This window comes from Crocodylus siamensis, chromosome 12 (assembly GCF_052110815.1).
Source record: "Crocodylus siamensis isolate JL-2025a chromosome 12, ASM5211081v1, whole genome shotgun sequence".
NCBI lineage: Eukaryota > Metazoa > Chordata > Crocodylia > Crocodylidae > Crocodylus > Crocodylus siamensis.
Window position 1 is genome coordinate 25854840 of NC_143406.1, and position 27838 is coordinate 25882677.

Consider the following 27838-nt stretch of genomic DNA (forward strand, 5'->3'; position numbering starts at 1 on the left):
CTCCTCGCGCTTGGGGCTCAGGTGGCTGCAGCCGTGCCTGGCCCCTTGACCCTTCTCTGGGTCGTTTGCCCTACTGGGCAAAACACCACCCTTATGGGCTGGGGTCCGAAACCCTGCACACCGCACCTCTCCGGCGCAAACACTAGTGCCCTACTGGCACTGCTGACTGTGCCACTACTGGGCACCTGGGACCCCCAGGTTATTGGGGAGCTCCCGTGAGGCCTCCTCTCACCCCTACAGCCTCACCCGGTCCTCTGGTAACTATAACTGAAACCCGAGCCAACTGGCTATAACCCAAACAATACAGAGCCTCCCCGCTCATAAGGTAAACTCCAAGCCTCTCTAGGGCTTGCAACCATCCCTCCCTTTAGGGTGTTCTCATCCCTGGCATCATCGCAGCCGGTCAGCAAAGTAAGGCTGCGACCACCAACTCAGGCCGCTCAGCTCAGCCACAGGGTCTTGCTCCTGCAGCTGCCAGAAGGGAACTGCTGGTCAGGCTCCGGCCTGGGCTGTTTATAAAGGCCTGGCCCTGCCCCCTTCTGGCCACCTGACCCGCCTGGTTGCCCTGGTGATTGGCAGCTCTGTCAATCTCAATCCCTGTCACAGGGCACCTACGTGACCCCGTGACAGTCCTGTAGCACACCTCTGCTTCTCCCACAGATCCCCAAACTACCTCATCCAGGGATCAGCAACACACAGTCCATAGGCTGGATCTATCCTGTGGAGCCATTTGATCCAGCTGGAGGCGGGGAGCAGAGAGGCTTTGGCAGTATTCAACAGCAGGGGGCTTCAGTGGTATTCAGCAACAAGGGCTCGTTTCATGCCAGTGGGAGAGAGAAGTGGCAGTGGCAGAGAAGCCCTGTCACCCATCTCTCTCTGACCTAAGCTGGGTCACTCTGGCTTATGGTCGGAAAAGTTGTTGACTGCTGTTTTAAGCAATGGTTGGAGTTCAGTTAAGACATCCAATGTGACCTTAAACATAACAAGGGCCAGGGGACAGCCAAGAAGCGATTATAATGCTAGTTATAAACGGTGACTCCTGTCATCCAAAAGGATCACAAGGTGCTTATGAGTTGATATTCTATTCCTCTCCAGAGTGATGCTGCTAATCAGTGCACTGCAATACAAAGTTGAAGACTAGGATGTGAGGAATAGCATATTTAATTGTAAATATATAAACAATTTCAACTGGAATTTGGATGCAACAGTGGGATCCAAACTGCTGTTCTCAGGAAAAGTGTCATAGCATCTTTATTACTATGAACTGGACAGAACTTGGGTTTGCCTCCTGTGAAAGACAGGACCTTGAGCACCACAGAGTACTGGCTCAGTACTAAGTAAGAGGAAAGAGCACCATCTCCTGGTTCATCAGAACTACATCCTGCAGCTTCTGGGTTTTCTATGTACATCTGAGTCAAGTACTAGTGTAGCTCAACCCTGCTTAACTTGATGGCTCAGACAAGGTCACAGTAGGGGGTAATCCTGAAAAAGTGTTCCAGTACTCATGGAAAAGTGTTGAAGAGGTTTCATCCCAGACAGCAGTACTTAAAAGCCTTTCAAGAATATCCGAGTGTGCAGCTTGTGAAGATAAATTAAAAAAAACAAAAAATTAGGAAGGGCATCAGAAACCGGCATGAAATTTAATTTTCTCTCTCCTTTGCTTGATAAACGGGCAGAGAAAAAGTTATTGCTGAAAGTTTACTAATTAGTGCTCTCCCTGGGTGTGGAAATGGCTGGCAGGAGAGCAGCCAAAATGATGGGTCAGTCTGACAGCTCATCATTCACCAGTGCAGGAAATCGTTCTCCATCTTCACAGAGTAGAGTGTAAACAGCACGGTAGAGATGAGAGACAGAATCCTTGTGATGGAGCCTGTATTCCAGGACTGGAAGAAGCTCGGTTATCATGACCTGGGTGGAAGCAAATGAGAAACAGCACAAGGTTGAAAAGCAGGCATGTTTCTAGGGCCTCCAAGTGGCTGCAGGATATTGTAATAATGATATACAAATTGCTAGAGGATGGCTCTCCTGTCAGATTTAACATTGTCAAAATTGTCTGTTCTCAGCTCCTTGGAGATGTGCTAAGAGGTGCAGAGTTTTCCCAGAGTCAATCTTTAAAACATTCCCATGGGGATGCACAATAGAAATGACATCACTTTTCAGCACATATGGCCATGCTACTTTCAGCCAGATGACCTGGCATTGGGAGGAGTTCAACTCATTCTGGGCCATCAAGACTCACAACCTTGTGCTCCAGTTGCAAGATGTAGGTCTTTGACCTTCGCTTTTCCAACATATATGGAGCAGAGTGCACTTTTAAAAAACACTCTACCAAACCCCATTCCACTAAACACCCTATTCTCCTGTAAGGTATAAACAGAAGAAGTGACTGCAGGTAGTGGACACTAGTCACATCACTTAGTGTGCCACTGGAAGATACTCAGATACACTATAAGTGTGATGCAAGTTTTTATTCCCAAGGTGCTCCACCTTGGGAATAAAAACCTGTATCACACTTATAGGCTCAGCAATGCTACGCTCGATAGCACCATGACCAAAAGAGATTTGGGGGGTCATGATTGACAATAAGATGAACATGAGCCACCAATGCAATACCACAGTTAGCAAAGTAAACAAAACTCTGGCTTGCATCAACTGACACATCTCAAGCAAGACCCAGGATGTCATCCTTCTTCTGTACTCAGCCTTGGTGTGGCTGCAGCTGGAGTACTGCATACAATTCTGGGCTCCACAATTTTGGAAGGACGTGGAGAAGCTTGAGAGTTCAGAGGAGAGCCACACACACGATCAGAGGGCAAGAGAACAGGCCTTATGAAGAGAGGCTGTGAGCCATAAGACACTTCAGCCTGGATAAATGCAGGCTCAGGGGTGATTTTGTGGCAGCCTGTAAGTACATAAGGGATGTGGCATCAGGATCTGGGGGAACGCCTGTTCACCAGAGCACCCCAGGGGATGACAAGGTCAAATGGTCACAAACTCCTACAAGAGGAGTCCTACCGTTTTAGCTTGGACATAAGGAAGAACTTCTTACTATCGGAGCCCCCAAGGCCTGGACCAGACTCCCCCTAGAGATGGTGCAAGCACCTACTCTGGACACTTTTAAGAAGCATTTGGATGTTTACCTTACTGGGATCCTTTGACCCTAGCTGACTTTCCGCCCCTTGGACAAGAGGCTGGACCCAATGATCTTACAAAGTCCCTTCTAGCCCTAATGTCTAAGAAATCTAATTGAGGAGGATAAAGATAACCTCTACAGCAGATGTGTCAAACAGCCAATGAGCTGGATCTAGCTTGTGGAACCCCATAATCCAGCCTCTGGTGCTATTCCGTTGACTGACAACCTGCATTAGACAGGCCTGGGATGCACAGTGCCTCCTGGGGCCAAGTCCTGGGTTGCACCATCTGTGGCACTTGCTCAGACTTGGTGGGTATCATATACGCTGAATCAACCATGCAGGCATGTGGGTCTGTGGACTGGCCTGTGCCACTTATCCAGCTCATGGGGCCAGATGAGTTTGACACCGCTGCTGTAGAATATAGCAGATAGGACAATAGCCAGAGAACCAGAAACTCAGCTGCATGATTCCAAGCTCATACCAGTAATTTCCTCTCCATGCTGTTTCCACACGTGTAAAGTGTGGACAGAATGTTTATTGACCTTCTGCAAAGAGCTTTGAAGCCTATAGATGTAGAAAACCTTATGTGCATAAGGAAATACTAAACATGTATATCTATGGGACACAAATAACTTTTCACCATTACTTGAGTAAGGGAGTTATCCAAGATAAGCAAAAATACTGGCAACACTCCTGCATTATTATGGAGGCAGGTTTCATCACCCGATATTAATGTCATACAGTTTCCATAATCCCAGACATTTCTCTCACCTATGTAATGGAGAAAACCAACGTTTAGCCTAGGCCCACATGCCACTCTGTGCTGCTCCCATTTGGCCCACGTCTCCTAAGCTTGCCACCATCCTGCTCACTGTTTAGTGACCTGCTTTGGATTCTCAGGACAAACTACGGTATACCGAAGACATCTAGGTAGTTAGGGGCAGGTAAGAGAGAATCTCTTCCATTTGGACAGGCCTTGAATTGACAAAAGCCTAAAAATCACATTACTTCAGTGACAGGGAGGTCAGAACTTAATCCCATGTAAATGCACTATGTGAAAGGAGGTGCAGGGGGATTTATCCCAAGCCAGGGCATTTGGGGATGAAAAAGTGCAGTTAGGAAACAAATACTTGCTTTGCTCACGTTCCCTACTCTATGGGAGTTGCCTTTTCAGTATTTCCCATGAGGGACAGATGACTGGCAGAGGAAAATGCCACAGGGGGAGAATGGAGGTGATTATTACTTGGTAGATAAATCCTCTGTCACCTCTGGATTCAAGGCAGGAAGCCCAGCTTGAACGTTCTGCATGAAAATGATCTGCTGGCCCTGTTCAGCTTCCAGAAAGCAGGAGTGCAAACTGCTAAACCACTGCAAATAGTTCAGGACAAGAAACCACCCCGAGCAAGATGGTCTTAGCTACTTAAGAGACTGGGCTCCCTTCTCATTCTTGCAACTGTTTCAGCAAACATCAATGCTGAGGTCAACAAAAGAGCAGCCAAAGATTTTAAAAAGACACAAATAAAGAACATTGTTTTTACTCCAACCTGAGGGAAGAGATAATAAAACAGATGGTCAGACAGCTTTTGCTGGGTCTGAATGAACAAATCAGCAGGACCAGATGAGCTTCATCCCAGGGTCCTGAAGGAAGTGGCAAAGGAGATCGTAGAGCCCTTTGCAATGATCATGAAGTCATGACAGGTGGGTCAGGTTCTAGAGGACTGGAAAAGAGCCAGTTTGGTGACCCTCTTTGAAAAAGGCAAGAAGGAGGACCCTGAGAACTACAGACTGGTTAATCTCACCTCAAAACCTGGGAAGTTACTGATGCATATCCTAAAGAAGGCTATTTACAAGCACCTGGAGGAGGAAAGGCTGACTGCAAGCAGCCACCATGGATTTCTGAAAAACAATTTGTGTCAAACAAATTTGATCTCCTTTGACAAAGTAACTACTTGGGTGGATGAAGGGAATGCTGTGGATATAGTGTATCTGGACTTCAGCAAGGCTTCTGACAAGATCCCACAAGACCATCTCAAACAAACTGGAGAAATGTGAGCTACATAAAACTACTATAAGGCAGATAAATAACTGGCCCAATAACCACAAGCAAAGAGTAATTATTAATAGGTCCATGTCAAAATGGCAGGAAGCTTCCAGTGGAGTCCCACAGGGATTTGTTCTGGGGCCAGTGCTGTTCAACATGTTTATTAACAATTTGGATATTGGCATAGAAAGCTTCCTGAGGAAGTCTGCAGATGACACTAAACTGGGAAGGACTGTGAACATGTTGACAGACTGGAAAGATGGGCTAGAGCTAACAGAATGAAGTTCAATATGGACAAATGCAAGGTGCTGCACCTCGGGAGGAATAATCAAAAACACAAATACAAAATGGGAGACCCCTGGCTGGAGGGCAGCACTATGAATGAGGACTTCGGATTCTTGGTAGACCATAGTCTCAATATGAGTATTCAGTGTGATGCAACTGCACAAAAGGTGAACACAGTTTTGGTATGCATCAATAGAAGCATTAGATGCAAGACACGGGAGGTGATAGTGTCTCTACTCACCACTGGCTAGACCTCAACTAGAGTACTGTGTGCAGTTCTGGCTCCACATTTTAAAAAGGACATGGAGAGGTTAGAGAGGCTCAAGAGGCAGGCAACAAAGATGATCAAGGGCTTGGAAGGCAAGTCATGAGGAGAGGATGAAGGAGCTATACAGATCCAGCTTGTGGAAAAGGCACTTAAGAAGGATGTAACAGTTGACTTCATATATCTGAAGGGCTGCCATAAAGAAGAGGAAAAGCACCTTTTCTCTCTTGCTGCAGATAGGATGAGGACCAATGGCTTGAAGTTGTAGCAAAGTAAGTTGAGATTAGATATTGGAAAAAAACTTCTTTACTGTTAGGACAGTGAGGCAGTGAAACAGACTGCCTAGGGAAATTGTGGACTCCCCCTGACTGGAGGTCTTCAAGAGAGGCTGGACAGTCACTGCTTGGGGATGGTCTAGGCATAGTTATCCTTACATTCTACCACGGGTATTTCTTGTGCTTCTGGGCTTTGCTGGTTGCCCCGCCTCCTTTTCTGCTATAGGTATCAGGGTGTTTTTAAGCCTTCCCAGAAGCATTGGGTATTAGCTGTAGCCAAGACTGGGACTTTGACTGGGGTCAATGCTCCTGCTGGGACCAAAGCCAGAGGTTCCTGGCTAGGGGGTCTTGCCCCTCCACTCAGGGTCAGACGACCCATGGTCAGACTGGTATGGACTATGGAGTTTTTGCCTTCCTTGCAGGGGACATGGTCCTCTACCCATAATCTCTTGAGTGTATATTGACAGTATTTTATAGAAGGAAATTGGCTGACATGGTTCCCCTGCTTTATCCATGGGTGTTAGAGTCTGTTGCATCAGGGTTAGGGGTGCACCAAAAGAGATTTTTTGGGCTGATACCAATGGCCAATTTTTAATGAGTTATATCAGCCAATGCCAATACCGCTTCAACTGCCGATAATGCAGCTCCACAGCTTGCAGAGCAGCATCTGGCTGGTAAGTCTGTTGTGGGGGCAGGGGTGGGAGGGAGGAAAGGGATGTGAGGGGGGTAGATTGAGGCCCTTGCAGTGAGGGAGGGAGTCAGGCACGTGCTGTCCAGCCAGGGTGGGACGCAGGACAAGGCTGTGAACGGCTCGTCCAAGGGGCGCAGGGGGTGGGGAGCCACCTCCTGCCGCTGCATGCACTCTGAGAGGGCATGGGAGGCATGCGCCCCTGAATCTGCGCGTGGGGCAAGGGTGGTCTGCCACTACAGGCTGGGGCTGGCTCTTCCCACCAGGGGGAGTGGGGAGCTGGGATGGGTGGTGGCGCTGGGAGTTGGGGCTGGTGGGGGCTACAGCAAATTTTGGGGTGGCTGCAGCCACCCTCCACAGCCCCGCTCCCACCAGCACCACTGCCCACCCCAAACACAGCCCCAGCCCAACCCCCCTACCAGGAAGAGTCTGGCGCAGCCCTGAACCTAGCCTGCAGCAGCAGCCCATCCTCACCCCATGAGCAGATCCAGGAGCACATGCCCCTCATGCCCTCCTGAGGTGCATGCAGCAGTGGGAGCCACCCCCCAAACAAGCCATTCGCAGCTCCATACCACGCTCTGCCCCAGCTGTGAAGTGCCTGCCCCAGCCCCAACCCCACTCCCTCCCTCACCACTGGGGCCTCAATCTGCACTCCCCCACACACCCCTTCCCCAGCAACAGACTTACTAGCCAGACCCGGCTGATCTTCATGCTGCTATGCTTCACCCCTGGCTGCCTGCATGCTGCACATGTGAACAGGGCATTTATCAGCCACATCAGCCAAAAAAAGCCAATTTCTGATATTGTCAATTTTTCTTATATTGGTGCTGATCCAATATGGGATGGATGTATCGGTGCACCTCTAGTCAGAGTTGAAGGTAGTTTTATGTAGAGTTTAGATTATGTTTTGTATGGGAAAGTTCAGATAGAAATGATCCTGCCCTAGGCAGGGGGTTGGACTAGATGAACTCTGGAGTTCCCTTCCAGCCCTACTTCTCTATGACTCTATGTCCCCTTTGAACAAGGGGCTCAACTGATAATGGGACAGTATGGACCACACAGCAGATATGCTGTTGGATCAACAGATTCCTAAAGATGACTCTAGGCATTAGTGTATCAGGGCCTGGCCCTGTTACTATGGGTATGGAGGGGCCTGAACAGCCCCACACCCTGAAGGCATTCCCCACACCCTCCCAGGACCTGGAGGGACTCACCAGAGGCTAAGAACCCAGGTCCAGGGACCCAGCAAGCCTCCCAGAAAGGGAGCTAACCCGGGTATGAGGAAACAGGGAGAGCAAGCCATATGAACCAGCACAGGGAAAAATAAAAGGATGCTGAAAGCAGCCTCAGGGGGTTGCACCAGCAGAGTGCCAGGCTGCCTGGGGTTAGCTGAGGTCCAGCAGCCACAGGGAGGGGATGCGAGCAAGACTTCTCTTTTGTTTGTTTGCTTGCAGGCCTGCAAAGCCTCAGAAAGGTAGGAGACTACAGGGCAAGTAAAGCTTGGCAGAAGCCTGGCGAGCTGGAGGCATAAAACCAGACAAAAGCTTAGTAATTTATTTAACTCTGTTTCTTTTGCATCTCTTGCAAGCCCACAGTGGTGGTGCTTAACTCAGCTGCTGATGAGGGAGGACCCTGAACAGTGGGTCCTTAGCCAAAGCCAGCAGAAAAAGTAAGAGTGGTCAGCTTGGGGTGGCTGACATGCCTAGCTCTGCTCAGCACAAAAGCTACCCGTAACAGTGTACAATTACTGTAACACAAAGAATGAGTACTGTTGAAGTCTTCCCCTCCACTCCAATCTAGTTTAGTGACAGAAAACCCCCCAACAAGCTTAAAACAAATTAAAACAAAGAACATAAGTTTTAATCAGATGCATCTTCTGATCTTAAATGGTCAGAAGTTATGGCCTGTGTTATGCAGGGAGTCAGAGACCAGATGTTTCTAATGGTCTGTTCTTGCCTTACAATCTTAGTCTGTAAAATGGGACAGAAGGTGGCAGGATTCCGATATGCTGAGCAAGCCCATGGGGTAGAAACTAGCTGCTGTGAGAATGCACCAAACAGCCCATTGTCCCCACCGTGCATTTCTGCCATCAAGTTACCTTCTGTATGTTGATTTTCTGGCAAAGCATTGCCACCTGTAGTTTCAAAGCTGTTATGTCCCTCAGCTCCTGGAGACTGGAGTAGTAAAGAAGAGGCACTGCCAAGACACTCATGTTTCCACATCTCCGTCCTCTGAATGGAGTATAATCTGCAGAGGGGCATCCTGCATCCCCAGTGCAGCATGCTTGTAGCCTCCCCTGTGACTCTGCAGCTGTTGGGGAAGGAGGATTGGCAAAGCAGGGGGTGCACACATTAAATCTATAGATTACCTTTGTTATTCTAGAATATTATCATCAGACACAGGACAAGCCTACCCCACACAGCAATGAAAAACACCAGGCTCACACCCTGCTTCCCCATCCACTTCTGCTGGTGCCTCTCAGTTCTGACTGACAGCTGCATGGAGATTCCAGTTCTAGACGTTTCCTGAACAGAGACTGAAGCCTACAGCAAATTGACTCCATTTGCAATGAGAGGCAGATTTAAATTTTTTCTCTCCATTCGACCAGTAAGTATCCTTATGTCACCACTTGCATGAACAAGGTGGGCCAATGAATGCCTGGTCCCCCACTGTTGCATCCTTGAGATGTCATGTTGTGGCATTTAGACTAAGTCACAAGCACCAGATTAAGCAAAAATGAGACAATCTGCTCAAGAGTCTGAGCACTGTGAGAAACACTGGACTTACCTCTTTGCAACTGCCGCAACTTGTTCAGACACTGGGATACTGTGGTTTGCAGACCTTCCAGAGTTAGAAGACATTCATACTCACTCTGCCACGTTGTATGGCCTGGAAAAGAAATGGAAGAGGAAAGTCAGCGGGCCTGGAGGCACCATACAAGGAACCGTTGTGATTTAATACTTCTCTTCCCCATAGGTGGTGGAAGGTGGGGGCTAACAGGGTTCAGCCCCACCCCGCGCGCGCACACACACACACACACACACACGGGGCAGCAATAGGGCTGTGAGGCAGCCTGGCCACGGGCTTCTGGTAGCTGCAGCAAGAGTGGGGAGGGGCACGCATACAGCAGTGAAGAACGGAGTGGAGATGGGGCTGGGGCAGGCGCTGCACAGCCAGGGTCGGGCGCAGGACTGAGTCGCGAGCGGCTTATCCAGGGGGTGTAGCTCCTGCTGCTACGCACACCTTGGGAGGCACGGGTGGGGGAGGGGGGCTGAATCCAAGCAGGACAGGGTGGGCTGGGGCCAGGGCTGCACCAGGCTCTTTCTGGCAGTGGGGCTGGGCCGGATCCCAGCAACACTGGGAGTGGGGCTATTGGGGGTAAGAGGCTGTTGCCACCCCAAAATTCACCATAGCCCCTCCAACCCCACCTCCCAGCACCGCTGTCACCTGCTCCAAGCTCAGCTTGGCCCAGCCCCCCTGCCAGGAATAGCCTGGCCGCAGCCTGCCCTTTCCCCCACAGACTTACCTGTTTGGCGGGGGGGCACACGCACATACTCAGCACTCCCCAAATAATTTTCTCTCCCTCTGCCTATGCTCTTCTCTCCCTAACTCACTTCATCCTGGCAGATGCAATTTATGTTCCCTTATTTGGGAAAATCTGATATCAATCTCCAGCCCCTCTGTCCCTGTAAATTCCTTTAGTCCAGGACTAGAAAGTATCAAAAAAGTGGCAAGACATACAGAAAGGTGGGGAAGTAATTTTTCTGTTATAAGCATACTTCTTACCTGCATCTTCAGCTTTGAAATGGTGACTCAGAAGGGTGTAGGCATCACGTAGGGCATTTACTTCCTCTTCTATCTCTGCAGGACTTATGGTTGGAGTAGATGGACAAAACTTACATCAGCTAAGAAAAGCTTCCTTCAGACCAGAGTGCCAGTGCCCCCAAATCCTACCTCCGTAACCATCCCCACACCCTGGGCCTGGGTTTGCTTGGGACTCCAAAGCAAATTTAGAGTGCAAGTAGAGACGACAGTGAAAGAAATTGGGAGTAGCATGTCTATGCCTATTACCTTTAACAGGAGGTTCCACTTGTCTAGATTAAAACATCAAACTTTACATGAGTATTGAAGATCCGCAGGAGGAAGGAACCATTTCCAGGTGCTCTGGATTGGATCCTTTCCATTGCAGTCACAGCTCCAAGTAGGAAGAGGTGCTTCTCAGACAGTTTAAAGAAGATGCCCATTGAGCTGTTTCACATGCTCAAATCCCAATGCCTAAAGGGGCAGGTGAGCCAAGAAAGGATACAGTTGTCTGTATTCTCTCTACAAAATGGTTCCTTGTGGCAGCTGCAGTTGCACTCGTTTGACAGAGACAACATGTCTCCCACAGCCTGAAAATTGAAGAAAAGAGGAGAAGAAACTAAATTACATCAACACTGGGCAGACTGTAAACAACATAATATACCTCAGAGCACCTGTATGATTTCTATCAGTTTCTCTTCTGATTAAGGATTATCAAGATGCCAAAATATTCCTTTAACTCAATATATTATGATAGGTCAGTAAGTCTAGTAAGAGGCATTACAGCCCTGCCTCTCTTCTAGGCTGTGCTTGAGAGCATAGGGACATTAGAGTCAGGAAGTTTATAATGCAGAGGCAGACAATTATTCTGGGTGGAAGCCACTTAATGAGTTTTGATGGGCTGTCCAGGGCTGCAAGGTTAGCCCCACCCCTTGACAGGTGCCCCACCCCCGGTCACATCTTGGGACTGGAAGTCCCACCCCCTAACCCCTGACCTTTGCCACCAGAAGTCCCTCCCCTTGCCACCAGAAGTGCTCCTTTTGGGAAGAAGTTTCGTCATCTTGGACCCAGGAAAAAAAGGTCATATACGAAAAAAATCAAACATTGACAATAACGTATTTTAATTTTATTTAAAAAAATATTTTTGTCCTTTATTTGTGTGTATTTGTGTGGTGTATATAGAGGTGATAGCATAACAACTCAAAATGAGGTCTTATTCTTGTATATTGCAGAGGGCGTGGAGGGGTGGGGGGAATGGGGTTTGTGGGGGACGGGTAGGTGTGGATGTGGGGTATGGGGGGTGCGTGGATATAGGTGGGTGGGTATGGGGTTTGTGGGGGAGGTATGGGTGGATATGGGGTTTCTGGGAGGCTGTGGGTGTGGATGTATATGCAAGGTGTGGGGATATGTGTGGATGGGCATGGGGTTTCTGGGGAGCTGTGTGCAGGGGAAGGTGTGGTTGTGAGGTTTGTAGGGGAGGGATTGCAAGTATGGTGGGGTGTGCATGGGAACCCCTCTGCCTGTATGCACCCCCAAGCCGGTCAGCACCCACCCCTGCCCCTCCACAGCTTGGAGTTTGTATGCCCTGCAGCACCTCCCTCCTACTGCCAGCAGCATGCAGTCCCTGCCCCAACCCTGTTCCAGACTCACCCCCACCAGACTGGATCAGCAGGAACCCAGACACAGCCCCAACCTGGCCCACCCCGCACCTGCTCTGCACCATCCGGACACGCAGTGGGGCTGGGGTGGCTCTGCAACTAGACTGCATTTCTAGGCAGTCCAGGTGGCAGCGGCTCCTTTCGACTGCTGCTGCACTGGCCCCAACCCCTCAGTACTGGTGGGGACCCATGCTGCACAGCCCTGACCCCACACTTGCTCCGGACTTGCCCATCCAGGCTCAGTAGCAGCAGCACAGGACAGAAATTGATGCTCAGCATGGGGCGGGGTAGCCCCTCCCCCTTGCCACCACTGGGCTGTTCCTGCTGCAACCACCAGGAGCCTGTGACATGCTGGGCTGCTCTGCACTGCTACCGCTGCCCTCCCGGGCAGCCTGGAGGTGGCAGTGATGATGGCGTAGATGCAGCGCAGTCCAGTGCAGCACGGGCTCTGGGCAGATGCAGCAAGAACAGCTTGGCAGTGGCAAGGGGGAGGGGCCGCTTTTCCCCCCCCCACGCTGAGCAACAACTTGTCCCATATCACCACTGCTGGGCCTGGATGCGTGAGTCTGAAGCAGGCGCAGGGCAAGTGGGGTCGGGGCTGTGCACCGCAGGTCTCTGCCAGTACTGCAGGGGTGGGGCCAGCAGTGGTGGCAGCCGGGAGCCACCGCCATCTGGGCTGCCTAGAAAGACAGTCCAGCTGCAGAGCCACCCAAGCCCCACTGCATGCCCAAGGGGAAGCAGGACATGCCACAGCTGGACTGTGCCTGTGCTAGGCAGGACTGAGGGACCAGCCACAGGCAAGACAAAAACCTGCCACGGGCTGCGTCCAGCCCACAGGCCACATTTTGCCCACTCCTGTTCTAATGTGTATGAGTAAGGTGGGCAGCCAAACCTCAAGGATACTGTGTTAGAAACCAGTCTTAGAAGTATAGATCATTATAGAAATACTAGGGGAATAGACGTGGCAGCAGGACACACTCTACTTTGGGCAGCCCATCATCACTGCTAACACAGTCCCCACGTTATTGTGTACTAGCCCGATCGCTTTATGAGGCTTATAGCACAGCATACCATTGTAACTGGTGAAGAACTGGTCTATGCTGATGAGCAGGGATCCGGGTTTTCCTTTTCCCATGGAAAAACAGAGAAAACCAGGGATTCCCTGTTTTTAATTGGAGAAAACACAGATTTCTCTTTTTGGCAGAGAAATCCATGGATTCTCTGTTTTTGCAAAGAGCTCTTGCAGGCTGGCACAGCTCCAGCCTGCAAGAGCCGACTGCAAAAAGGGCGGGAAACCCCTAGCCCTGGCTGGAGGGGGAGGGGGAGGGGAAGGGAGGGGGGGGAGGGCAGGCAAGGGCAGCCAAGGCTGGGCTCAGGCTCACACTTGCCCTTCGCCCCTGGAAGTAAGTGGGGCTGTGGGACAGGGCTGGGGAAGATGGTTGGGGGCTGAGGGAGTGGTAGGTGCTGCCAGCCCCAGGTGGCACAACACAGCTGGGAGGAGGGCCGGGGGTGAGTGTAGGGGAGGCCCTCAGCAAGGATCTTTGCAGGCAAGTGATGCGGGGCGCAATGTGGTGGTGCCTGCCAGAGAAGGGGGAGGTGGAGGCTGGCATGTAGCCGGAGCACAGCTCTGTGACCGGCTCTGCAACTGTGGCAAGGGATGGGGGCAAGCAGAGCAGGGGCTTACACGCAGTAGCTACTGCTGATTACTTGAAGGCCCGTGACTGGTGATGACTGCTGCCTACAAAACCTCTCACTGCCACCACAGAGCTGTGCCCAGAGCTGTGCAGCCGGCCGCCGCGCAGCAGCAGTAGCATGGTGGTGGTCAGGTGGCACGCAGTCATCCCCACCACCACCCCATGATGCACCACTGCCGCCGGCCACACAGCTCTGGGCACGGTTCTGCGGCAGCAGCAGCAGGAGGTTTTGTACGCAGCAGCCATCACTGCTGGCACAGGTGGCCCCACAGGTAAGTGACAGTGGCCACCCGTGACAGTGGCGATGGCCACTGCATACAAAACCTCCTTCTGCTGCTGCAGAGCCTTGCCCAGAGCTGTGCGGCTCGTAGCAGCAGCGCAGCACAGCAAGGTGGTGGAGATGGCTGTGTGCTGCCCGGCCACTACCATGCTGCTGCTGCCGCCTGGTGGCTGGCTGCACAGCTCTGGGCACGGCTCCGTGGCGCCAGCAGGAGGTTTTGTAGGCAGCGGCCGTAACAGCCCTCAGGGAGGCGGGGACGGAGGGGGGCAGCAGCTTTAATTTTTATTACGGATTTTGGATTTTTAATTAGAGAATTTGCGATTTTTAAATCAGGGAAAACCAGGATCCCTGCTGATGAATGAAAGATGGAACTCATGGCAAAACCTTACAGGGAGCACAAACATGACTCACAGAGCAAGAAAGCATGGATGGCTATCTGGAAACTTACCAGTGACCCAAGAAAGGCAGAATAACATTGTACCCCTGCACATCGGGTTGCATATCAACTCCTTGGAAACAGGATACTTTGATGGTCTGCCAAGTCCCAAATTCAGCATCAAGATGAACACAGGATTCATCATTTTGGCCTTCAGCACACAATGGCTGAACTAAATTTGGGGGGAAAAACTCCCTCAAAAATAGCAAAGTTACCAGTTTCAGTAACATCTGCACTGAACAGATAATATACTTTAAACTAACAACCAAGGCCTAGCTATTTATGTTACCTGAGACATGTTAAAGCATGTATTAAGATACAGTGACAAGCACACAATTGCAGCACTCCTAAAACCAGGGAAGGATGCTTCTGAGCCAAAGAACTTCAGCCCCATTTCCGTATTATGAAGGCAGAGCAGGATGGTACCTTAGAGAATATCTATCTGGTTCAGAGTCTCTAAAGGGCTATCTTGCTGTATCTTCTGCTTAATTTCAGCTTAACATGGCTAACTACCTCTCCCATATCCCTGTTATGCCATGTTTACAAATTATATGAGCATCTCATCTTAAACTGCCTGTCACCATTTTTTGAACAACTTCTTCCCCAGGGCAAGCTGAATTTCATCTGAAGAAGTTACATCTTGGCCAAGTGCCACATATCAGCACACCAAAGAATTCTTTCAAAAAGGTATGGTCATAGGCATATATAGCTATATGTTCATAGACCTGTCGGCAGCATGCCAGAAGTGGAGCTTATGGTAAGGATAAGAAAATCACCTACCGCAAGGGGGACACACTTATGCCTCATGCCTCTTCAGCATCTACACAAATAACTGATCCGTCTTGGCACAAGAAATTTTATCAATGCAGATTATCATATATCAACTACCAAAGCCAGTAACTTCACCTAAGCTGATGCTACATTAACATCAGTATTCTGAACTCTCAGGTTATTACACCAATTACACGTCAACTTGTTTAAAATGCCAGCAAGTGTCTTTCACCGCAGGAATTTCCAGGCAAAAAAAAAAAAAAAAATCAACATAACCCCCAGAATGAGATACACCTCACCCATTCTGTGCATCTAAGAGTAATACAAGACTGCATACTTTCTGTGAGGACGCATGTGGAAAAAATAAGCGTAAAAATCAGTGCCTTGGAACAGCATAATGAAGAAGCTCAAACCAACAACACACACTATGAGAACACTGTATTTGGTTGCTAAGTAGCAGAACACAAGTGTGTGTTTCCTGGCATGGGAAATATCAATGCATGCAAAGATACTGAAAACTGTACTGAATGAAGATTGCCAAGGCATTATGAGATGCCTTGGGCCAAGGGTATCAAACCCACCTTATGCCCTGAGCTGGATCCAGATTGCAGGACTTCTTGCAGACTGAATCCAGCCTGAGGCTCACAGTGGGTGGCAACTTTGGCTCTCACCTGGGGTATGCAGTGGCAGCAGCGACAGCTTTGGCTCTGGCATGGGACATGCAGTTTAGCTCTGGCTTCTACCATAAAACCCTGTATCAGGGCCATAGCTGTTGCCACTAGCACAAGTACTTTGCCACAGCGGCAGCTCTAACTCCAGCCTGGAGAAGCAGTTCCAGTGTGGAGCGGTGATGGGGCCAGCTGTCATAGAGCTGCCATGGGCAATGGGTCAAGCAGCTGGAAGGTCACCGAGGCTGTAAATCAGCTCTCACTCACCCTCATGCTACCAATCACCATGTCCACCGGGGCTCAAGTTCCCTGAATTCTCTGGGAAGCTACTCCACCCTAATTATGGTCTCCAGCTTCCAGTGCACCCGACTGAACGGCTCTGTGGGCCAGATTCCTCCCACGGGCTATGTTTGATACACTTGCCATAGATCAACCAATGTGAACAGTCTGTAAATATCTGCTGGGATTACACCACTGGACATCAGGTGAGCAGTTACAAGCAAGACAAAATTCAGAAAACAGATTTAAAACAGGAAGCACTCACCACTTGGACATACTACTGCCATTGGCCAACTGAAGTCATCAAAAAGCTTTACTGCTACAACATAATCTCTTAAAAACCGCTTGCAGCTACACCAGTAGAAAAGTGGTGCTGCCGGCTCAATGGGCATTTTTACACATGCTCTGGGTGGAGGTGGGTGGGCATTTTAATTAGATTGGCTCCAAGAGCTGCTCTAATTAAAGCTCCCACGACATTTCCTGTATCAGCATCCTTGCACTTCAAAATAGCAATGGGGGCAATGTCCAACAAGCTTTAGTTAAAGCACCTCTGCCACCATTTTGAAGCACAGGGACGCTGATACATGAGACACAGAAGCTGGCTGGAGCATGTTAATTAGCACACTCCAGCAGACTCAATTGATTGAGTCTGTTCCAATACACTGTAATTACACGCATGTTGGAGCACCTCCCCATATGTCTACAGGCACCCAATGTGATCAGCAAGGGATTGAAAAAGAAACACTGGAGCTGCTGAATAGCTAGCTACCTGTAGGTATGGAAATAGACTGGCCAGCTGTGAGATGTTTGAATGGTCTATACTTATGAGCTGGCAGAATCAAAGACAACATGTGGAAGTGGAGCTACTCTAACGAAACACATACAGGTGGAAACAGGGAAACACACATCAGACAACACCCACTGGTCTGTGTGATTTTGAAAGAATCAAGTAATATTGAGGACCTAGCCTGGGCTGTAAACCAAGCCAGAGCATGCACCCAATTTTGAGGGGGGGAAAACTCGTTCTGGTGAAAGACACATGAAAAAGAAAGGTATACGGCCATGTGAGACTAAGAATTCAGCCACACTTCCAAGAACCACTGCAGAAATTGAGATGTGTCAGCAGTATATTTAAAACAGCTATCTAGTATGCAACTGTCTGATCCAAGAGTTGGCATGACACTTCAAAATTGAATTTTAGCTCTGTCTAGATGAATCATTTTAATTCTGATGGAAACTGCCTTTTTCAGAAAAAGGTTATAATGAGAAGCAGTAAAGTTAATGGAATGTGAAAGACTAGAAATTACCTCACAAGATGCATTTTCTCTGTAAGGGAAAGTGGCTATTTCCGAGCTAAGTTGTTAGACCACTTTCAGTTTGTCATGTTAGTTCAAAGCAACAGTAAAAAGAGTAGAAATTGTTAGACTGCTGGAGGGATTGATTTATAAGGAATAATTAGAGGATTAAACCTATAGAATTGGTTCAGAGATGAATAACTGGCAACAAAATAATAACCTACAAGTACTGGGCAGAGGACTGCTCGCAAGAGGCACAGAAATCAATTAGCTTGCTACCCAGAGCTAGAGCAAGGTACAAGGTCAACGCAAACCTCACCACAGAGGGCCTGACTAGGCTGTGGCACTGTCTCCCGAAGTGGTGGGAATCTCTCTTGCTTGGCACAGTCAGACCAGCCAAAGCATAGGGATGGTCCCAGTTCTAGAGGGCCTAATATCTCCAATGTCTATGATACAGCATCAGCAAATATACTTGCAAAACTGCCAACATACCAAGAGGCATAAGATCATGATCATTACTTTAATCTTGGGGTATATTTAGTCCATTTTGGCGCTCAAGAGAATGATATTCTAGCCAATGTTCTAGCAAGCTCCTCCAGCCAACTCTGTTAAGGCACTTCAAATCCACCCTGCCACAGCCCTTGATATTCCAGTCTCAGGCACTCTGCACATCTTTGCCAATGCCTCTCAGTTCCAAAATGCAGCACCCTAAAGGCCTCAATCTAATGAGCATGTGAAACCCCAGCCCTTCCCCTCACACCACACACTCATGCCACCTCCATAGAGGAATTCCCACCAGGACTGAAGGTATGCTTACCTGGAATTCCTGGAATAGGTTTTCCTATACAGAGGAGGCAGCTTCAGCAAGGACCTGAAAAGAAAAGTGGCAGAGGGCAGCAGAGTGAGATAAAGACTCCTATCCTGTTCTCTGTCTCTCAGTTACTAAAATAAATATGCCTAGGGGTGTACCGATAGAGATGTTTAGGGCTGATATTGATAGCTGATTTTTAAGGAGGCATACTGGATGATACCAATCTGATTTCCAATATAGCATGGAGAGCTGTGTGCAGCTGGTAAGTCTGTTGTGGAGGAGGGGGGGAAGAGAGGCAGATTAAGGCCTCCACAGTAAGGGAGGGAGTGGGGCTGGGGCAAGCACTGCTCTGCTGGGGTAGGGTGGGGCGGGGCGTGGCAGGAACTGAACAGAGCTGCAGCTGGCCCCGGGACATGTGGGGAGAGTGAGGTGGCTCCTGCTGCTGCACACGCCACAAGAGGGCACGGAGGGGGCATGTGTTCTTTGGATCTGCGGGCAGTGGTGGTGCCAGGAAGGGGACTACAGGGGGGGCTGCAGCCACGCCAAAATTCACTGTAGACCTCCCCAAACACCCCTTCAAGCTCCACTGACACCCGCCCTTAGCACAGCCCAACCCAGCCCCTGCCGGGAAGAACCTGGCACCACCCCGGCCTGCAGCTGCAGCCCACCTCACCAGATGCGGGGGGCACATGTCTCTCATGCCCTCCCAGGGTGTGTGCAGCAGCAGGAGCTGCACTCCCCATGCCATCCGGATGAGCCGTGGCTCCATCCTGTACCAGGCCCTGCTCCAGCTGGGCAGCGCCAACCCCAGCCCCACTTCCCCCCTCACCACAGGGGCCTCCATTTGCCGCCCCCATGCTCCTTCCTTCCCCTTTCACTACAACAGACTTACCAGCTGCATGCAGCTCTCCATGCTGCCAGGCTGTACTCCTCACTGCCTATGTGCTGTGATGTGCTGCAGCTACACGCGCGAGCTGTTTATCAGCCATATCAGGCCAATTTCCAATACGACAATTTTCTTTATATCAGTACCAATCTGATATTGACCGATGTATTGGTACACCTCTAATTGCACCTGAGTATGGCATTAACTTAAAGCAGGTGAAAAACTCCTTCCTGACAGATCTGGAGACAGTCTGCCAGGCACTGAACAACAGAGATGGTTGATGGAAGCTTGCCTCAGACTGTCCAAGCAATTGCCTCCAGCCTACCCTAGTGGAACTAGAATTTGACTCCTCACACAAATTCACAAGTCATATGGAAGCCCGAAGAACTAACGCTATCCATCCTTACCAGCCTTGGAGAGTGGGGAGGCTGGGGGTAATAAGCTCCAAGACCAACTACTCAGTGAGCATGCATGCACACATAGATGCAAAGGGTAATACAGCATCACAGTTCAGATTCTGAACAAATACACTGGCAAATTCAAACTGCATTTCCCTCAGCAACAATAACTACGCTTTCATGTATCCACTGCATTACTAGGTGAATGGCATAAACTTCTGCTTCATTTGGATACATGTTTTCTGCAGCTCCCACATCTTTTGTAACTCAGCATTTCCTGACTTGACTGGAATTTAGTTCAAAATTGCATTGTTTTAGTACTGGTTTTTGCATTTCCATTCTCACCCCCTTCTTTTTATGCATATATCAAAACATGGTACTATTCTATTTGAATCTGAAACCACCACCTAATCATTTGATTGGTATTTGACTATCCCCTTCATGAGCAAAATTTTCCAAAGCATGCAAGTCAGTGGTGCTCAGCCTATGGCCCACCAGCTGCATCTAGGCCACAAAGCTTGTTTGACTAGACCGTCACTGGCATGAACTCACCAGCATATCAGTGCAGGCTCTGGCTGGGCTTCCCAAGTCTCACTACTGTTCCTGCAGAAGTGCCTTGCGGGGGCTGCACTGCTCAGTGACCAGAGGAGCCAATGTGCCGGTGGATAATAGATATGCAAATATGACTCCCAGCCAGTCCCCTCAGGTTCTCTGGGGCTGGGTGGGGTCATAGCATGGAAGCATGGAAGCTAGTGATAACAGCCCTACTGCACCACACATGGCTGCTTCCTCTGCTCCACCACCACCTCCTCCCTTTCCCACAGGCTGGTGGAGTTGCAGTATAGAGCTAGTGACAATAGCCTGACTGCTTCATGCTTTGAACCTCCCTCCTCCCCCTGGCAACCGGTAAACACTGCTCTTGGCCACCATCTCCCCATACACCCAGGAAGGGGTGGGGGTGGAATTCTCTAAGTATGGAGGGGAAAATGTCACTGTCATCACCAGCAACATGTCTGCCAGGGCTGTCACCAACAAGGAGCTATTGGGCATGGGGCATCCATACTCCCCAGGCAGGTACCTCCTGCTAGGATGGCTGCTACCATCACCACATAGTACCAAACCTGGGAGTACATAGGGGGGGTGGAGGCTGCTCCCACATGACAATGGGTACAGACAGAAGAGCACTTTGCAGGAAGCATTCTGAGTTACAAGGAACCTCCAAAACAAACAGAAGTTCACTTCTGGTTCCAGGGGGAAGGGGAATCCTGCTCCCTCCCAGCCAGCGCTGTTTTCAGAATGGGAGTGGGGAAAGGGAACAGAGGGAGCTTGTTCTAGGGCAGTGCTTCCCAAACATTTCCTCAGCATGATCCCATTTCCTCAGTATGGCCCCTCCCAACTCACAGCCTCCCCATCCCTCCCCCGGTGCCCCTCATTCCCCACCCACAGCCCCCTGGCCTTGTCAGTGCTCCTCACACCCCACCTACAACTCCTCACCCCTGCTGGTGCCGTCATTCACAACCCACAGCTCCCTGCCCCCACCAGCCCTGCCAGCGGGAAGCCCCAGGTGCCAGGGCTAGGGGACCAGAGGCCACAGCCTCCTACCCTCCAAGCAGCATCCAAGCCCTGGCTGCCACCCATGGCCAGAGTGGAGCATGGACCCCAGTTCCCTCCCCTTCCCCACATGGGCAGCACAGCTGGAGCACTGCCCACGGGGAGGGGAGGAGGGAGAATGTAGGCTGCCCACTGTGGGCTCAGGGCTCCTCACCCTGCTACCCTCTCCCCACGGCCTCTGCAGCAGAACAAGGCAGGAAAGCTCAGTGCCGCTACCCGGAGCTCCACTACCGCCATGGCGAGGTGCCCCCTTTCCACCCAGCAGTGGCAGCAGCATGGACTTGCTAAGTTTGCTAAAGTTGTAGCTATTTAACTGACTAAAAGAAAAAAGAGGATCTAGAACAAAAGAAAGGTCTGACTTAGTTTTCCAAAAGAGTCATTGCTAGACTGAGAGACCAGCCCAAGCAGCCATTTTGGTTAAGACATCATTACAGTTCTAGGCATCCAAAGACTGGATCATACCAGAAAAATACTTTCTTAGTAGTTATTAAGACAATGGCAAGGGGAGCAGGGCAGGAATCGAACAGAATTGGGACTTGCAGAATGGTGGGAAAGATCAGCTCCCATGGGGGCAAAGTGAGAATAGATGTGGAATCCAATTGGTGAACAAACTACAACAAATGGTGCTGATCACTTGAGTACATACCCCTTTTCCCAGAGGGTACATGTCTGGGGCGTGGGACTTCTCTCTGGGATATCTCCTGCCATGGGATTCTGTGTCACTAGTGACTCTGCCAGGGAACCAGGACAATTCTTCTCTGGATTGACTAACTGGAAGTTGGCTGCTCCTGAGTTCTCATGGCTGTTTGCGTCTCCAAAGGCAAAGCTTTGCTCTTTGCACAGGGGAGATCTGGGTGAACCACATGCCTGCTGGGATCCTGCAGCAGCATAGATCACTTTCCGACCCATGACCGGTACATTAGTCTTTGCTTGCTGGGAGGAAGTTCCTTTAGTGGAGCCCTTCGCAGCTGCCCTTGGGATCCTGGAGCTCTGCTGGGCTGGTGCTTTCCTGTGGCTTCTTCTCACATCCAGGTCAGTCCGGTAGGGAGCTTTCAGTACATATGCTGATGGCTTTTTGGAAGTGACAGGCTTGCTCAAAGATGTCACTTTGATTGTCTTAGGAATGCTTTCCTTAGACACAGGCACCTGCTCTGTTATAGATGCTTTAGCAGCAGGCTTTTTATCTGAAGTCTTCTCTCCTTCTGCAGCTCCCACGGTCTGCAATGGAGTTTGCAGGACACTTTTCCGGACTCTTAATACTTTCTCCAACGCTCTAGTGAGCAGCTCCAGTTCCTCAAGTTCCTTGGGTGAAGGCTCATTCTCTGCAAGAGCAGAAGGTATGTCAAGAAGTGATACATGATGACCAAGCACCTTTCCTCCCCCCCTTCCCTAGAGTGGCTCATTTCTGTATTTTTCAGAAGCACAGATAGCATATGTAGAGACTTACCAAATTCATGGCAGAAATGTGGTACACAGCAGCTACTTCAATCTTTCATGTTCCCCTGAATGCCCCTCCCTCTGCCTCCACTGATTGGCAGAGGGGCCCCACCACTCCCTCTTGATTGGCACAGAAGTAAAAACCAAGGTTTTAAACATGGCGTGGTTTCTGCCTCCCCACAAGTCAGCAACAAGCATTGGGGCCACTGGGGCCCCTCAGCCAATCAGTGGGGGGGAGACAACCACAGTGTCATATTTAAAACCACAGTTTTTGCCTCCCCAACAATCAGGAGCAAGCTGCAAGCCTGGTCCCTCCACCAATCAATTGGGGGGCGGGGGGACACCTGCAAGATTAAAGGAGCCATTCCACACCCCACTACTGCAGTAAATTCAGTAGGTCCCTAAGCCTATGGTAGGGAAGCCCAAAAAGACTTTTCATCATGCTCCTGTAGACCCCGCTTGCAGATGCAGGCAGCCTCAGCAAAATCCTACAAGTCAGGATAGAGGCCAACCACAGAAGGAGAGTCCCTGATATTTCTCTGCTATTATAAACCCTTCCACAAGGAAATAGCATTCACAGGAGTTCCAGTCACACTTGCAACTGTACTCACAAGACTCTTAGTTTGATGCAAGCAAAATCCATGCAACTCAGTTGGTGAACACAACACAATCATGCTTCTTAGCAGTGAACATTTGAGGGAGCATGTTAGATGTATTTTAGCTCAGCATGTATGTGCTGTTGGGATTTAGTTAGTAACAACGAGACACAGTGTTGGGAAGGAGAAAACGCTCACCACCTTCACTCTTCGTGCTGGCCTCCAACTTTGGACTTTCAGGAGCATGAATCTTCCTAGCAACGGAAAAACAAATACAAAACACCATGTTTTGTACTCTGATGCAGGCAGCTTACTAAAGATCCCATGTACACACACCACCCCATGTCTGTCCCTCTCCCCTCAACCAGGTAACAGAACCATATTTCTTGAGACACTTTCCATTGGATGCTAGCAGAGCTGGGAGGAAGGGAGGGGCCGCAGTGTAGAACTGGAGCAGTAGCAAGCACTACAGGTTAGGGCAGAGGTGGGAGAAATCTACCTAGAACTTCCCTCAAGATAGTAGTACATAGAAAGTCTCTCCCTTCTCAAGTACTAAGCCGCCACCCTCTTCCCAGCCAGAAAGCTGAAAAACTCTAATCTGGAGCTGTGGATTTATAGTTACTAAAGAGACCCACAGGTTGCACAAGGCACATGAGGCTGCATCCTGTTAATGGGGGTCAGCACTCCAGCACAGATTGATAACAATCCCCACACTCTGGAAGCCCACAGACAACAATAAATAATGCACTGCAGGCAACAACCTATCCTGCTCTCCCTGCCAATATGAAGAAACACAGATCTGTGAAAAGCAAAATTTCTTGTGGCTGCAAGAAACATCCAGGGTCTCACAGGCAGCCACAGATTTGGGACCACTATGCTAGGGGATTGTTTTTTAAATAACAGGTGGAAAGACATGCACAAGAAAGTCAATTTTCAATCATGAATCTTCTTTACCCCTTCTTTTACCTGGCAGGCTAAAGAAAACCCTCAAAGAGAAGGGAGCAGGTCTGCTTCTTTTGTTTCCATATGTATGATCAGTCAAGAGACACCCAGCCCATTATTGCCTACTCCAAGATTTTTTTCCCTGCTTGTATACTTACAGTAAAAATCTGCTTCCAGGTCTGCTCTGTGTTCCTGAAAGGCACTTAGGAATAATCAACAAACTAGGCCACCAGATATTTCACACAAACGATACATCACTTGTTACCACATGCAAAGTAAACAGCAAAGCTTGAAATAAAATCCACTGCTCCTGAATCCTAGGCTGAAGTTTTAGTTACTAGGACACATACAGCAGCAGGAGCAGCTTTTAGCTATTCTTTGGCACTCATTTAGGACTCACCAATCTCGAAGAAGAGCTTGACATTGAGTTAAGCTGTAGTCTAGCTTCCTCCTTTGCTCGGCACAGTCTTCTAGGGCCCGATTGAGAATAGAAACCAGCCTAAAAATTACATCATAGTCATATTTTCCTTTAATGCTACTACTGCTTCAGAAACTCCACTCCCTTGCTGCCCTGCACACTGCCCCATCAATGGTGCTGAATTTTAACCCACCAGTCGCACCCCAGATTAGATGTCTAGGGAAGACATCCAAGAACCTCGTAGCACTTTATAAACACAAATTCAACCTCACAGGCAACACAGGATTAAGTGGCCTGACCAAGGTGCCATATAAGTAGTGGAAGGGAGTCCAGGCTCCCCACCCCCCACCACAATCCCCACTCCCAGCATTGCTTCTAGGGCTTTATAAATGTAGCCTTTTCCACAGAGTAGTTCCACTGACTGATAGGAAGGCAGACAGGATCAGGCTCTATCTTCTATGCATTATCCATTAACTGTCTGGAGTAGTAAGCCTCCTAGTACAACACTAGAGTGAAAAACAAAGGCTCTCAGGGCCACACCATATCCTCCATGTCAGCAGTTCCCAATTCGTGTTACAGCAGGGGTAGGCAACTTTTTCTGGCCAGAGTGCCTACCTTGGAAGGTGCTGAGTGCCAGCATGGCAGAAAAACAAAATGAGGGCAAGGGGTACATGGCAGGATGCCCTGCTTGTGGCTCTTGCCCCCCACCCAAAGCCCCTGCCCCCCAGCCCTACTGCCCAGTGCCCCCCACCCAAACCCCTGCTCCACAGCCCTACTGTCCCTTGCCCCCCCCCACCCAAAGCTGCCCCTGCCCCACAGCCCGGACTCTGTGGCTGCCAGCACCTACCCCAGCTCTGGGTAGTTGCTGGAGCCTGGGCTGCTCCTAGCAGGGCCTGCAGCATCCCAGATGCCTGCTGGGAGCAGCTCCCCAGAGCCAGGGCCGGCTGCAGCCCGAAGGCTCCAAACAGCTGCACCAGGCTCTGGCATCAGCTCTGCACCTGTGCATGCAGGCATGCCTTGGAGCAGGCAGAGCCTCAGGCAGTGTAGCCCCAGTCTCTCCCCTGCTCCCAGCACAGAGGTGATGAGCCCTGCATAGCTGTTTGGAGCCAATGTGGGCTCTGGGCAGCTGCAGCAAGCAGGCTGCAAACAGCTCCACCGGCCTGTGTGTGGTACTTAAGGCTGTATCATTTTAAATTGGTGGTGCGCAATCTGTCAGAGTTTGGAAATGGCTGTTCTATGCAGTTAAGCACTGGTAGTAGTGACACTTCACTGTTACTGCATCTAAGGCTTAGTCTATACTAGAAAGTTTTACTAGCAGCATTTCAGTTCTGTGGGCAAAACTCAGTGTACATCCACACTCAGCAGCACAATCAATCCACCACTGCATAGGACAGAAAGGTTTCTGTGGCCACTTAGAACTGCTGCTCCTGTGCCTTCAGCTGGCTGCTGTGATCCATTTAGCTGCCAATTACACTTCCTACCCCAGCAGCACAACATCAGCAGCCCAGTGGATTTGCACATGTTCTGGGAGCTGAGATTTAGGCATTGCTGTCTGCTGCTGGTTCTGCTGGCAGAGGAAGGTGGATACAAACATGGCTCCAGCCTTGTTACACCTCAACCATGCTACATGCTGTGTGAGCAGACACCTGGAATTCACCCTTGGTGACACACTCCTAAGGGCGCAGGGGTGGAGGGCAGGAGTGAAGAAGTACTGCAGAGTGAAAGGCAGGGTAGATAGGCACCTTTACAGATTAACTAAATAAAAGACAGAGAGAGCAAGAGAGACGGAGGGACAGAGAGAGAATAGGAGCCTTCATGAACCCAAGTCACTACCGCTGCAGAGCAACAGGCCTGAGGGGCTGGAAGCCGCCACAACAGCATTGTTGTGCCTGACCCAAGTTAAAGTTTCTCCTATCTACTTCCTGCATTAAAAACCCCAACCCTGCAGCATTCCCTGCTCTGACAGAACTACTTCATCACTTATTTTAGATCCCAAAATGCCTCCTACTGCTGCCAGGAAACGGGCGGACAGAAGGTGACAGCAAGGTAACAGCCCAAAGAGTACGAAGAATCTGATTCCGACTGTGTGGTTGGTCCAATGAAAGACATCAGCCTAAGGAAGGCCTGCACCCGGCCCAAGAGGGAGCCTTCCCTCAGGTACAGGCACTGCTCCAAACCAACTCAGCCGCTGGGCCCTCCTGGCGCAGAGGAACGTTTCACCCGCCCTCCAACCGACTCGTAAGAAAGTCTTCTGGGATAGCGACAGGGAAGGGGAGCTTGAAAACATGGCCCCAGTGCATACTAAAAGTCTGGGTGCCACAAAGGAAAGAGAAGTAGCCTACAAGTCCACCTAGAAAGAAACCCTTTAGGCTAGGAGGAAGCCGGCCCCGCGGCGCGGCCCTAGCGACACAGGGCGTGGGGGGAGGGTTGTGGCTGCTCGGGGCAGTAAAACCAGCAGCAGCGCAACCCCTCCGGCTGCCGCGGGGCTCTGCCCCCGAGCAGCGGCACCCACCTGCGGGCGCAGCCGGCGGGCACCATGTGGTGGGGCCAGGGCAGCAGCAGCGCGGCCCGGTCGCTTCCTGCCGCCTTCCCTACCGGGCTCGCCCCACCCCCCCGGCCCGCGCGGGAAGCTGCTGCGGCTGAGGCGGCGCGGCCCTGCCCGGCCTGGCTTGGCCAGCGCTGCTCTGAGGCGGGGCCCAGGAGCACCGCGCGCGGGCAGAGGAGGCGCCGTCCCCGCCGAGCAGGCAGGGGCCTTGTCTCGAAGTAGCCCCAGGTTGGCCGCGCCCTCCTTCCCCGCCGGGACAGAGGCTGTTTCCAAGCAGCAGCCGGGCCTGAGCCCCGCGCCCCCTCAAGGCCTGATCCCTCCGGTAGGATCCGCAGTGCCCAAACGGCTCTCGCGGTTCCCCGTAGCAACGGCCACAAGCCCCACGGCCTGCCCGCAGCCAAACTGCAGGTCTCTGGGGAGTGAGGGGCTTTTTTTGCATCCACTGCACTGCCCTCAGTTTTCTCACATATTACGTGTGTGCCAGTAGTGCCTAGAGCAGTGGTTTTCAACCTTTTTTCATTTGCTCACCCATTTGGAAATTTTGAATACAGGTGCGGACCCCTTTGACTTGTAAGTGTGGGCATTTACATAGTTTTGATATTGGCGATGGGTAGGGGTGCACCT

At 50.4% G+C, this 27838-nt stretch overlaps 1 protein-coding gene across 3 annotated transcripts; it reads right to left on the reverse strand.

Moving 5' to 3' along the window:
• Positions 1-1145: 1145 nt before the first annotated feature.
• TEDC2 (tubulin epsilon and delta complex 2) lies at positions 1146-27335 on the reverse strand. 3 transcript variants are annotated; one of them, XM_090023529.1, is made up of 10 exons: positions 27182-27335; positions 24652-24750; positions 23511-23563; positions 21923-22598; positions 18388-18441; positions 10995-11079; positions 10475-10583; positions 9476-9577; positions 8787-8998; positions 1146-1908 (listed from the first exon to the last, which is right to left on the reverse strand). In XM_090023529.1, exons 1-10 carry the CDS (start codon positions 27205-27207, stop codon positions 1762-1764), a joined length of 1563 nt encoding a protein of 520 aa, XP_089879655.1. In that variant the 5' UTR covers positions 27208-27335; the 3' UTR covers positions 1146-1761. The 3 variants fall into 3 exon arrangements, with proteins under 3 accessions (XP_089879655.1, XP_089879654.1, XP_089879656.1); XM_090023528.1 differs by having other exon boundaries at positions 23508-23563; XM_090023530.1 differs by lacking the exon at positions 18388-18441 and having other exon boundaries at positions 23508-23563.
• Between the last annotated feature and the right edge of the window lie 503 nt (positions 27336-27838).

What these genes read in the sequence shown, in the direction of transcription:
- TEDC2 (XM_090023528.1), bottom strand. Translation starts at nt 27,207, where the DNA reads ATGGTGCCCGCCGGCTGCGCCCGCAG. An exon ending in CAAGCTCTTCTTCGAGATTG is followed by an intron (nt 23,564 to 24,651) that starts GTGAGTCCTAAA and finishes TTCCGTTGCTAG; the next exon opens with GAAGATTCATGCTCCTGAAA. An exon ending in TAGAGAGAATACAGACAACT is followed by an intron (nt 10,584 to 10,994) that starts GTATCCTTTCTT and finishes AGCTGATGTAAG; the next exon opens with TTTTGTCCATCTACTCCAAC.